Here is a 13,683-nt window from a genome sequence, read left to right as displayed (position 1 = left end):
AAAATTTAATATCTTTGGAAACTTTACATCTCAAACAACAATCTGATACCGAATTATCCCTCAACAACTCTTCTAATGCACTATTAGATTATTATATTCAGCCTCATGTTAGAGAAGCTAACTGCTGTGCTGATTTTTTGACCCACCAGGGTCATGGACCCATTTAGATGACCATCCAAAATTTAAAATTTGTAATTAAAAAACGATAATTAAAAGATTATCTTCATCTTAGATTTTATATCCATTACAATAATTATTTAAAAAATAAAAATAAAAACGAGATTTGAATAGTCTAGAATTGATAAGCTTAAGATGCTCATCGCTGTGATAAGCACCCATGCTCATTCTATCATCAAATAGCTGTTGAAAATGTCATCATTGATATTCCTCCTGCAAAATATAGAGATTTCTTCGATTCTAGACTTATAATACTACCTCCGGTCCTTAATATAAGACATTGTTTGACTTTTATTTTGATCCTAAATATAAGACCTCAATCCACTTTATCTCTAACATTTATGTATTTTTTTCTAAGATAGTCCTTCTAACAACCGTAGTTCTAGTCAATACACTAGATTAACAAGGATATTTTAGGAAAGATAACATCTATTTATGACAAAAAACTAACTTAACTTCTTTCCTTAATCTTCCCAAATTAGTCAATTAGCTCTTATAATTAAACCGGAGGTAGTAGCTAACTAGTTTCTGCGCATTTTATGTTGCTTTTTATTCCCAAAAACAAAAGTTGATCCTTGAATTTTCAACTCTCAACTAATGTTCGGTGATGACTCCCATAGTGGGCAGAATATCGCACAACATATTAGGAATTGAGTTGTATAAAATACAACTTGTTATAAGTTTTGATATCCTATATTAATTATAATTATAAAATACAATATTAGGGAAAATTATAACTTCTCAGATCTCTATCTATCCAAACTCCCAATTCTTTTAATTTTTCAACCAAGAATAGCTTGCACACTTAACCCACACAACTGCCAAACCAAACGAGCATGGATTTCTTCAATAGTGATGGTGGAACGAACACGAGTACTAATGTACTATGATTGTTTTCTTCTTCTTCATTTTTCAAAGGACTACCTAACAAACACAAGTATGCCAGCTCAAATCATTTGTTTGATTATTTCCAACTTCGGGAATAAATAAATGATGCTTTCACCTGCATAAATTTAAAGTGTGGAGAACCCAGAATTATTCAAAAATTGTAATGTTCACTTAAGCGCACATATTATACAAGCTTTATGAAGAGCCGAACCTGGCAAAATTTAACTAAGAGATACCCCAACTCATCATTCCCTTTGAACCCACCAGACACAGTTCAGAATCTTCACCCCGAAAGGAGGGAAAAAAGAATATCTTTAAAAATGACTAGGAGTTATTTCTTTTTCCAGTATTTTATAAAACTCACAAAAGATGGTTTCATGGAGAGATCATACAACACTATTCTTCTAACAGTTACAAAAATTATTTGATCATTACTGGATATTGCATATGCAGGAATTCCCAGCAGATTGCTATTTTGTTGTAGCATGAACAAATAAATTTCTCATGGCCACAGAAGCCTCTCACTTTGTGTAGAGAACATCCTCCCATGGGTGGCGGTAGAGTGGTTGTTTCAGTCTCTTTTGGTCAAAGGTATGCCTGAAATTTCAATCAAGAACAATGAATGAGGGACAAAGCCTTAATCACTGTGTGATAGTAAACTCTCAGTTTCACGTAAATAGGCAGGAGATAAATTGAAATTCAGTATTCAGTTGATTCAAACAAGCCGTGCATTAGCGTTCACGTGAACATAACTAATCAAAGTTTTCAGCCTAACAGCGTCTAGCCATCTCTTGTATTGCTGGTTGTCACCAAAAAGCACAAATAGCGTAACTTACCCAACAAAAGGAAGTGGGGTTGTTTAACAGATTTGAGTACATAAAGGACATAAAAGTCCAAATCTTGAAATGACGGGTTACTAGTCTCCATACCTTTAGAGCGTGGTCAAATATAACGTCATATACATCTTTGATTTTTACATCAATGATTTCACATTCATATTGGCCATTAATTTATAATCAAACTGTAATTATTTATTCCTCACGCCCAAAACAGCTTATTATTATTATTATTACCAAAACCAACATGCACACACATGAAAAAATGGTCAGATTAAAACAATGAAGATTGAAGTTTAACTTACCCAATAAGACCAATGGAGCGAGCCAGCACAAAGAGTCCATTCAGATAGCCAATTTCCACAATTTCGTCAATCTCCTGCTTGGTGAACATCCCACTACCAGCAAGGAGATCCAAAAAGAGAGATCCGATTGCACCATCCACGTTAAGAACTAGGTTATTTGCCTTAGAGAGGGTGTAGGTTTCAACTTGAACAGCATATTCCATGTATTTCACAGAGGGAAAATGTGTGCGAGCAAATCGCTGCAGAAGCTCTACTCTCTTATCTTTGTTGTCCCTATTCTTGATCCTTTTTCACAAAGCAGAACCAAGTTTCAGCCATTTAAGCTTTTTCCAATAATAATGACAGAAACTGAATGCAAGTTAGGCAAGGAACAAAAAATGATGCATTACCTATGCCCAATTCCTGGCACACGAATGCCCTTCTTCTTCATGCCTTCCACAAACTCATAAGGTGTAAGACCCTGACATCACATAGTACAGAACATCATGTTAGAGTTTTAGGAGATCATGTTGGATAATCAAACTCGAAATGTGCCAGCTTCACTGGCCAAGACTATGAATTGTACCCTGTCATAAGCATCCTTGAAGTAACGGGCAGCATCATCAATGGCACCACCAAATCGGGGACCAATAGTAAGCAAACCTGTTTGAGAAGTTCATTACCCGTTGTGTGGAAATATTACAAAACAAATCCTGCTTGATGCATCGGATTTGTCCAAAAAAAAAAGAAGAAATATCAGATACATGTACTATACCTGATACAAGACTGGAAACAAGGTCTTTTCCAGCTCTTGCTGTCACTATTGTATTGTGAGCACCAGAGACGCATGGACCATGGTCAGCACACAACATGATGCAGATCTGACCAAGTAATACATCAGCAAGAGAGAAGCAAGAAGATGAAGTCCTTAATTTACTTTGAAAAGCAGTAACTAATTGCAAAACTCACAAGGAAGTATCATTACAATTTTGTGCACATATCAGTATCTATACAGAAAGGAGAATGGAGATTGACTTTAAAAAGTTCCAAGGAAAACGTAGTTTTGTTTAACCTACCTCAATAAATTTTGTACAGTAACGAGGAAGGCTGCGTTTGAACCACAAAAGAGAGATAACATCACCAACACCATAACCCTTTTCGACAATGGAAGACATGGGCACACCAGCATAGCATGGCTCCTCACCTTTGGAAAATATTGGATACGAAATTTAGTTAAACCTTTGAGTCTGAGTAACAAACAACTCATTTCAAAGTTAAAGCATTAAGGAATCCCAACACACCCCGGTCATCAGAGATGGTGGAAATAATGTGAGTTGGGGCACGGACTTTTCCACTCTTAATTGCAGAGTTAAGGTCCTCAGGGATCTGTGGAGGAGTAAACTCCTTCACTGGCGTAATCTTTCCTTCTCCAACCTAGCATTGTTAAGCCCACTGTAAGATCAAAGCCAGGCAAGGAAACTACAGATTTTTTTGAAGCATAACTCCCTACTCCCATACGGATAAATAATTGCCCAAGAAAACATGTAAACTAACCAATTTCTCAAATGTTTCCTTTATTACGCCTTCAAAAGCTTCATAAGAAGTGGGAACAACAGCTCCTGCGTCCTTTAGTGCTTGATTCTTTGCTTGAGCAGACTCCATCTCACCACCACTTTTAGCTCCCTGATTTGTACAGGTTCCATTTAGTATTAGAAATGCTCTTTGATGGACACACAGTCAAAAGTAATGGAATAGTGACATACAGCGTGACCAAATTGTACTTCCGATTTGAAGAGTCGTGCACAGGTTCCACTGACCCAGGCACAAACTGGTTTAGTCACTTTCCCCTGTTTCAGGGCTTCAACTAGGGAATATTCATCACGCCCACCAAGTTCTCCAAGTACAACAATCATTTTAACCTGAGGTTCCAAACAAATCCACTCCGGTCATTGATGACAAATAGTAATTCTCTTTTACTCTAATCATAGGTTGTGGTTACAATATGTCCTAAGAAATCCCCCAAGACAAAAGAAGCAGTTTACCTGTCGAATGCTATTAAATCTTAACACATGATCAGAAAGTGTGGAACCAGGGAAAACATCCCCTCCAATGGCAATTCCTAAAACAAAACAGATACACTCACCATCAGCATAAAAAAAATGCAAAAGGATAAAACCCAAAAAAAAGAAAAGAAAAAGATCCTAATCAGTACCTTCATAAATTCCATCAGTGACACGGGCAATTGTGCTGTATAATTCATTGGACATCCCACCCTACAGTTCAGAAAGTTTGTCTTCTCTAAGAATCTTTGTATAGATTACACAATGCAAATATATGAAGCTGAGCTCCAAATAACCAAATCAAGAAACTTCAGAAAATTTTCTATGGCATAACAGACCATTTAGCATTCTGATATTTAATGAAAAGAATTGAGTGTGTGAAATGCAAATCATATCAATAGGTACAGTAGCTATGATCACTATTATTAATTTTTTGCTTTTTTTTAAAAGGAAAAAAAAGGAGAAAAACAGTTAGGAATGGTACAGAGTTCTATTATCCAAGTAAACTACTACTTTGTGTTATTATGATGCACTGCACTCCTCTGGTGATAAATAGATAATCTACTCTTCCATTTAATTATCATGTTACTATCATTTCCATTCTGAAATCCTCAATGAGATTGAGATCAATATTCATCATATATATCTGCAGGAATTTTATCTCCACTCTGCAATATAACTAAGTAGGATGGAAAAGTAAATAAAACTTTAGGATACAAGCTTAACAAGTAACAGATTAACTGACAAAAATATCTTCTATCCTTTTAATGTCCTGTTGTATATTCATCTAGGTGATTTTAATGTCTTAAAATACAGTAAGCATCCAAGAAGCAAGTTAAACAATGAATAAATCGAGTGAATGTCAAGAAACATAAAGAGATTTTTAATATTAATATTGCAGTAGCGGAATCTTTTAACCTCCAGGTTCAGCACAGATATGGATAAACTAAGCATCACATCTAAAAGTAAAAGGTGCACATTTGTTGAGATATCCAAGAAATCTTACATTTCCTAAATGCAAAGCAGGTGAGACTTATGGGGAATTCCACAGGAATATTATCTTTGATGAAAGAAAAAACCACAAACAAAAATAAGAACATACAGATTTAGAAACAAAGCCAACAGATCCAGGCCTGTACAGCTTGCATTGAATGATATTGTCAATTGTTCCAGCTGTATCACCTATCTTAAAAGCACCAGCTTGAATGCCTCCAACAGTGGCAGGGCCAATAACAACCTACAATATCATTAGGACTAACATTAATTTTGCCAGCAATAAAAACAAAACACTTTTCGAGATTAGTATCTTTAACAATTTATTTGAATTGATCTTTTTTCTCCTCTCACCTTATTGTTTGATCGCGCAAAAGCAATCAATTGCTTAGTGTCCGCCTCAGGAACACCTTCGGCAATAATGGCAACAACTCTAATAGTTGGCTGTTTCAAAGCAGCCATGGATGATGCAGCAGCGCTGCAAGCAGATCATGCTTTTTCAGTGTACTTTGTAATTAAATTAGACCAACAAAAATAAATTAATTAATGAATTAATGATCGCAGACCTTCTAAATGATGCAAAATTGATGAAGACATCAGCAGTAGGATGTGCAGAACAAGCCGCTTCAATGCTGCAAAACAAGCAAGGATAATGTTAGTAATGACCAATGGTTGGTATCTACTGTCAAGTTGCAAATACTTAGGGGATCACTAAAATGAAGAAAAATGAAGGGGAAAAATGCTTCAATACAATATAATCACCAAATCCGAACTCAAGCAGAGGAAGGAAGAATGTGGACGGAATTGAACATAAACACCAACCTTGCATGCACTGGGATGGCAATTTCCTCCTGACCGAAAAAGAGCTTCTGGAATCCTTCTGAACCAGGATTAATTATTCCAGCAACTGATGGTGTTTCCCTTCCTATAAAAACAAAACCGAAGCTTTTATTTCATTTCTATTGAAAGCAAACAATCAGGTGGTTCTCCTATTTTCTATTATTCATTCAGAAGAATATTTCATATAGAAACAGAACGAACAGAAAGGATTTGATACAAACCGCAAAGAAAATCAAAATCAAGCATCCGCTGGATCGGAAGCTGCTTGTAGTTGTAAAACAGAGCTTGAGTTGTACGAGAGAACAGTTGCCCAGTTGCCATGGTGACAAAACCGATGGATCTGATAGCAAATTGGCATGTTAATTTCTAGATTGCAGCAGAAACGATGAAAGAGAATAATGGGCCACCAAAGACATAAAAACACATAACACAGTTCATGCCGCATGTTAGATCAACATGCACATGAAACTAAAAAAAATAAAATCTTAAATTGGAAATGCTTCTTCTGTTGGTAGTCACCAACAGAGTTTAGCATCTTTGTCCGTAATCAAACATCAATAAGCTATTTCAAGCAACATATTACTTCAAGGGAATGAATTCCCCGAAGAAAATAAATGTATTACAAGGATAAGAGGACTAGTGATGTAATGAAATCAAATAGACCAATTAGATTCAAATGTAGGCAAACCCATCTAGTAATGCTACTCAAATTCATGGCAGAAGAAACGAGAAGAGCAAATTTATCAACAAGGGAAGACGACAGCACTCATAAAGGAGATTCGACTTCACAATGACATTAACGAAGGAAAAACATGACTCATTAGCGGGACCTTTCTCACTTTCGCAATTAACTCACAAAGGAACACCAAAAGTGCACTATAAACGAACCAGACAAAATATCAACCAGCAAACAAAACAGATCGACCACCCTGACAAGTCCGAAAGCTGGCAAACAATGCTAAACTATAATGACATTTGCCAAACTTAATTGCAAGAAAGCGCAGCCTGCTGGATCTCTATCACTACTGAAACGGCAGAACCAAATCGATCCAATGCACAGGATGGAAGCCATATGAGATTAGCATAAACCTCAAAACTTCAAATTGTCAAATGAAAACTGAAATTCCGACTGATCTCACACCCACCAATAGCATACCCTTAAAATCCCAGATATCATTAATTCAACCAACAAAGCTACAAAAATAAGCCATCCCCATTTCACTGCGAATCGAAAACGCCAAAAATCCAAGTAGGAAAACGATAATTCACATTAAAGAAACGACCGAGTAAATCACAAAACCGAGATCTACTATAAGAAACTGACGAATTGCAGCAGTTCAGAAGTCAGTCAACAATAACAGATAAATGGGTATATCAGAAACATACCCGAATCAATCGGTTGCTGAAATCGGCCAGAAAAAAGAGGGGGAAAACGAGAATATGAGAACAACAAGAGAGGGGTATATATAGAAAGAGGCGGGCGATGGGGAAAGAGAGAGAGGAGATGGTGAGAAGATCACGTGGCTAAGGGTAGTTAGATCAGCAGCATTGCTGGCGTTGTAGTTAGTTGCCTTCTTGGTAAACCATCGTCCACATTGTGGCTAGCTGTACAATATTTACTTGCTTGGAATTTGTTAGATCAGATGGAAAGGAGATGGGGGCTGGGTGGGGGTTAGGTGGGTGGATGTGGGTTGGGTGCCACAAATACGTTTGAAAATCTCCATTATTACTAGATTTCCCGGGAGTTAATGAAGAAGATGACAAAATAATATTAACAAAATAAATAAATCACTGTTCTTGAGCTCATAAAATATAATAAAAATTTTGTGTTATATTATAGATTTATTGGAATAAAAAAAATTAGTAATAGCATTACATCAAGCATATAATTCAACTTTTACATGTTTATTATTTGTTTGATTATTGATGTTTATATATTGATGAAGTAGTCCATTTCTTCTTTAAGAAAATTTGACTTGAAAGGTCGATAGATAGTTACAGTTCTCTCTGAGAGTTTGAGGAGACCAACAACAGTTACATTTATTTAATTTAATATAAAAATATGTAAGAAAGCCTTTTTTTTTTTTGCATGAAAAGCATTTAAACTTCACCGTTTAACCAAAGTTGTAACAGCTGTATTGAATCAATCAACAAAGATGTTTGGATGAAAATCAAATCATAATTTTAAAAGTCTTTTAAAAATATACGACGTAAATATATTGGGGAGTTTGTCTCATTTTACAGAAAAGTGCTTTTCAAAAGCACTTAACTAAATGAATTGAAAAACTGACCTAGTGAGTTGGTGTTTTAATCTATCTAATATAGAGATAAATTTGGGGAAAATTTTTTTGAAGCAGTTCAAAAATTGTGAGAAAACTGCTAAATTTTAAAAAATTTTAAATCACAATTTTAATAGACATAATAGCAGTGGATCGGAAAGGTATAATCAAATTCATCCTCTTCATATCTTTGATAGGTCTCTGGATTTCTTATCCTCCTCCTCGTAGTTACATTTTTATGCTTCTTACTGCTGCTGCTCATCCTCGTCCTTTGCCAGTAAGATTCAGTGAGCAACCAATGTCTTCGAAACATGATTGATTCAAGGAATGTTTAAGTAGAAATAAAATGATGATTTTAAAAATACTTTTATAATATACAAATAAAACATATAGAGAAATTTGTCTTGATTTTAAAAATATTTTTTTAAAAACACTTTTTGTATAATCCAAACACCCATAATATGATGAGTTTGGATGAGAGCTTCCTGAATTCCCTGTTGTTTTTTCACCGTCGTTAATTCCGGATCGTACATCTCGTAGCTCAATGACAATCATCTCATAGTTCTTGTTCAATAAAATGAATTAAATATTAGCTCCGGTCACTGATATAAAAATTTATTTGATTTTTATTTTGATCTTAAATATAAGATTTTAATCTATTTTGTCCCTTATATTTATCTTTTTTTTTAAATAATCCTTATAATAATAGTAATTCTAGACAATATATTTGATTAGCAAAGATATTTTAAAAAAGCAATATTTATTTATTACAAATAATTAACTTAGCTAGTTTTCTTAATTTACTTAAATCAGTCAACTAGCACTTATATTAAAGACCGGAAGTGGTATTATTTTTAGAGTAAAAATAAACTTATTTACTAAATCTTATATTTAGGATTGTATTTTTCATATTCATTAGCAAAATTACACAACAAGATAAATCACATCATTCATGATTTATTAAACAGTATTCAAAAATTAAGTACTTCAATTTGGATTAAAAAAATAAAAAAAATAAATGTATAATATTTGTGTGTGGGTTTAACTGCCTAAATTTTATTTTAGTGCGACTTGTTGTAAATAACAACATATTTTTATTTAAAAATCATTATTTTCATACATCTCATGGGAAATGGTAAGTACATATAATTTGATTCATGCCAACTAAAAGGGAATAATTTGTTCACATTTTCCTCTGCATAAATTTAATGGAAAATTAGACTCTACCAAACCCTTCACATTTCACAAGTCAAAATAATTAAGTGGAATGTTTCTACTCCAATAAAGTAATACGCAACCATACTATCGTGCTTAAAAAAATTAGAGACGTACAACGTACAATAATTAATGGGGGCGTAGGTGAAGCTGCCCGAAATACGTCTTAGTGACAATTAATAATTAATTAGTATTGCTAATTTAATACTCTTTCTGTTCTTAATATAAGACCTATTTAATTAATTTGATTAGATTAAGAAAGTTAGGTAAGTTAGTTAATTATAAGAAATATGAGATGTTTTTCCTAAAATATCATAATTATCTTTCTTAATATCCTTCCTCCCTTACTTACTTGATTATAGTTGAGGAAGTATCCATAAGGGTAACTTAAAAAAATTGATAAATATGAGAAATAAGTCTTATATTTAGAAACAAAGTTAACTTAACAATTAAGTCTTATATTAAGAATCAGAGGAGTAATAATCAGTTGTATATCTGTAGAGGACGTGTTTGTCTTGTGATGTAACCGCTTATTGTTGAGCTATGGAAATTACCCTGATATATCGGCCGACCCCAAACGTTGTCTTATCTCTGTGCCTTAAATTTCAAGTCAAATTATATGGTTTGGTGATTTGGTCATTCCGTAGACAGCAATTATAAAATGAATAAATAAATGGTTTGTCCGCAAACCAAAATCCAAATCTCAAAGGCTTTTGATCCACTTTTTCACTATTATACTTTAACTAATTTATTGCGTATGAATAAAAGGCTGAAAAATTGACTTAAATTATGGTATCTGAATTGACTTGTTACCAATTCTGACGTTGGTCATTTTACAAACATTTCATATTTTCTCTAATTATGTAGTTTACAACTGAAAAGAAAAAGACATGGCACTAGATTTTATTTAATAAGTGGGGCTTATTATTATGCACTGTGTATCTCATTTTACACAGAAACTGAAAGATCGGAAAAGATTATGAGACTATTGTAACCAGAACAAAGTATATAAATGTAGAACTCATACAAGAAAAGTCACGGAATTATTTGTCAATTATAAATGTAAATAATACTCTTCCGATACTTAATATAAAACCCATTTAACTAATTTGATTAAATTAAGAAAGTTATGTAAGTTAGTTAATTATAAAATGTGACATGTTTTTCCTAAAATACCATGATCATCTTTCTTAATACCCCATTTTCTTCTACTTGATTATGGTTGAGGGAGTATTCATAGGGGTAATTTAGATAAAATTGATAAATATGATAAATAGATACTCCTCCGGTCCTTATTATAAGACCCCAATCCATTTTGTCTCTTATATTTATGCATTTTTTCCAAGATAATCCTTCTAATAATGATAGTTTTAGCCAATATACTTAATTAGCAAGAATATTTTAGGAATGATAACACTTATTTATTATAAATAACCAACTTAACTTACTTCTTTAATCTCCTCAAATAAGTCAATTGGGTCTTATAATTAGGACCGGAGGAGTATTATATTTAAAATCAAAACCAACTCAACAATTGGGTCCTATATTAAGGACCGGGGAAGTATTATGAATTATACTACCTCCGGTCTTTAATATAAACCTTCTTTGACTTTTATTTTGATCCTAAATATAAGACTCCAAATCTCCTTTATCTTTTATATTTATATATTTTTTCCCAATATAGTTCTTCTAATAATAATAGTTCTAACCAATACACTTGATTAGTAAAGATATTTTAGGAAAGACAACACATATTTATTACAAATAACTAACTTAACTTCTTTCCTTAATCTCCTCAAATTAATCAACTAGCTGTTATAAATAGGATCGGAGTAGTATAAGATTTTGTTTGATTTTTATTTTGATCCTAAATATAAAATCATAATCCACTTTGTCTCTTATATTTATATATTTTTTCTAAAGTAATCATTCTAACAATAATAGTTCTAGCCAATGCATTTGATTAGCAAGGATATTTTAGAAAAGATAACATCTATTTAGGACAAATAACTAACTCAACTCATTTCCTTAATCTCCTCAAATTAGTCAACTACTCCTCCAGTCCTAAATATAAGACCCTTATATTAAGACCCTTATACACATTAGTATAAGGGTTTTATATTTAGAATCAGAAGAGTACCTCCTATAATTAGGACCGGAGGTAGTATATTTTATATTAATTAAAATTATAATCTATGTGTCGCATAAGCGTACCTTAAACCGTTGGCTGGTATGCTCCATAAATGTCTTTTGAAAGAGATTTTTTTTTTTTTTTTTTTTGTTACAAATGTCTTTTGAAAGTTGTAATTGATTAGTCCCGCAAGGATCCATGCGCATAATAAATTACAATATTCAATATAATAAGTATTTAAAAAACTCAAGCAAATAAATTAAAACTGCTACCTCCGTTTCTTAATTTAAAAAGTAGGTAAATAATTCAGATAGATTAAAAAAATTAGTTAAGTTAATTATTTGTAACAAATATGTATTAATTTTCTTAAAATATATCCTTTTTAATTTTATCTATTGAAGTTTTATATTTAGAACGGAAGTAAACTTTTTATCTTACTTTTATATTTGAAATCGGATGTGGTAGTACCTATTCTAATACAAGTTATTGAAATTAGGCACATAATCTTCTTTTTAGAAATATTTTTCCTTCAGGTAACTTGAGAAGAGACAACCATTCTTTGACAGTTATATTCATATATTTAGCATTTAATTCTTATTGAAATTATGGAGAAATATTGACTGTAAAAATAAATTTGTTCCAAACCCGATAAAATGTGTGAAAAATATTAAAAATAGTAAAAATAAATTTCATAGAGTTTGACAATAGTATACTGGAATTAAGTCATCCAAACAAGGAAGAAAAGGATAAACAATTAAACGTTTTTATCACATCACGCTTCTTTTTCATCTCATTATCTCCTCTTGAAATCTGTCAACATGATATAATCAAAGTAGTTAGTAGTTAGGATGATGATGATGTTAAATCATATAAAATTCTTCTGAACTTTATATCATAGGTGAATGTAACCTTTCTTATATATTTGAAACTTTACAACAAAACTTTTTAAAATTGACATTTATGGAGACAATTTCCTCACTTTTAATTTTATTTATTTTTATTTGCAAATGAGTTAAAGTATAAGAGATTTATCTATATATAACTCAAAGTCTAGAGGGTTATATGCACATAAAAATATATACTCCTTATTTAAGAAAAACATTAAATTTCATTAATTCTTATTTAAAATTTAACAACTTTTTAATTTTATCCTTATTTAATATACATTATACCCCATCTAAATAAAATCAATAAAATAATAAATAAAAGGTAAAATTATATATCCATACAAAATTTTTTTCTTAGTCTTATAAATAGGACAAGAGGAGTATATATGTTGCATGTAAAAGTCCAGAAAGTTCATTGTAAGGTTTTAAAAAATAAAGAGATTATTTATATATGATATAAAGTTCAAGCTTTTTGTGTAATTCAGCCTAATAATGATAAATGAAATTGGATATAAGTTAGAAGATCTTATTTAAAGTGTTGACTTTTGCAACGTAATCACAGAATTTTCTTTCACGTGTATTTATTATTTAATTAATCGTAGTCACGCGCCATAAAGGCATGAGGACCATTACCAACATTTGCATTTTTTTTTTTGGGTAACAAGCCAAATTTGTTTTGATGGAATTTGTTATGAAAAGAATTTCAGTATTTTGATTGAAAATGTTTCTCAAATGAAAAAAAAAAGATACAATATAGGTAATTTATTTTATTCACAGATTCTATCTCTGTTTTCTTTCATCTTTTAATTATTTGAAAAATACTTCTGAAAAATGGATATGAATATATCAAATAATGGCATCTTCTTGGTTGGTGATGGCGACAAATTGATATAAAATAATGTAGCGCATGGAAAACGAGAGGGTCCCTGTGAATCCTCAATTCCCACATTAATGCTTAAAATAAGAGAAAAATATATTTTAAGTGCATTAAAGTTTTACTTGTTCAATTCAATTGTGCAAATAATAACACCACACAACAACTAAGTAGCATCCCCACTCTCCGCTTTAAATTGACAAATTCTTTTTCGAGTTA

At 32.1% G+C, this 13,683-nt stretch overlaps 1 protein-coding gene across 1 annotated transcript; it reads right to left on the bottom strand.

The window, feature by feature from the left end:
* Positions 1 to 1,189: 1,189 nt before the first annotated feature.
* LOC114741214 (ATP-citrate synthase beta chain protein 1) lies at positions 1,190 to 7,642 on the bottom strand. The gene is made up of 17 exons (XM_028929467.1): positions 7,465 to 7,642; positions 6,300 to 6,418; positions 6,061 to 6,163; positions 5,805 to 5,870; positions 5,593 to 5,716; positions 5,348 to 5,482; positions 4,398 to 4,458; positions 4,228 to 4,304; positions 3,949 to 4,104; positions 3,740 to 3,868; positions 3,487 to 3,619; positions 3,262 to 3,389; positions 2,961 to 3,066; positions 2,772 to 2,848; positions 2,596 to 2,666; positions 2,207 to 2,491; positions 1,190 to 1,662 (listed from the first exon to the last, which is right to left on the bottom strand). The coding sequence occupies exons 2-17, from the start codon at positions 6,397 to 6,399 to the stop codon at positions 1,587 to 1,589; spliced, it is 1,827 nt and encodes a 608-aa protein (XP_028785300.1). The 5' UTR covers positions 6,400 to 6,418; positions 7,465 to 7,642; the 3' UTR covers positions 1,190 to 1,586.
* Between the last annotated feature and the right edge of the window lie 6,041 nt (positions 7,643 to 13,683).

Source organism: Neltuma alba, unplaced genomic scaffold, assembly GCF_004799145.2.
Source record: "Neltuma alba isolate B1F8T4 unplaced genomic scaffold, ASM479914v2 tig00003320_pilon, whole genome shotgun sequence".
NCBI classification, from domain to species: Eukaryota; Viridiplantae; Streptophyta; class Magnoliopsida; order Fabales; family Fabaceae; genus Neltuma; species Neltuma alba.
The sequence above is the reverse complement of the archived record's forward strand: the minus strand, read 5'-3'. Positions and strand labels throughout refer to the sequence as shown.

Bases quoted from the DNA above. Each gene is read 5' to 3' on its own strand.
- LOC114741214 (XM_028929467.1), bottom strand. From the start codon at position 6,399: ATGGCAACTGGGCAACTGTTCTCTCGTACAACTCAAGCTCTGTTTTAC. The intron at 6,164-6,299 runs GTTTGTATCAAA...TTGTTTTTATAG, and splicing joins TGATTTTGATTTTCTTTGCG to GAAGGGAAACACCATCAGTT. The intron at 1,663-2,206 runs GTAAGTTAAACT...TTGAAATTTCAG, and splicing joins CGCTCCATTGGTCTTATTGG to GCATACCTTTGACCAAAAGA.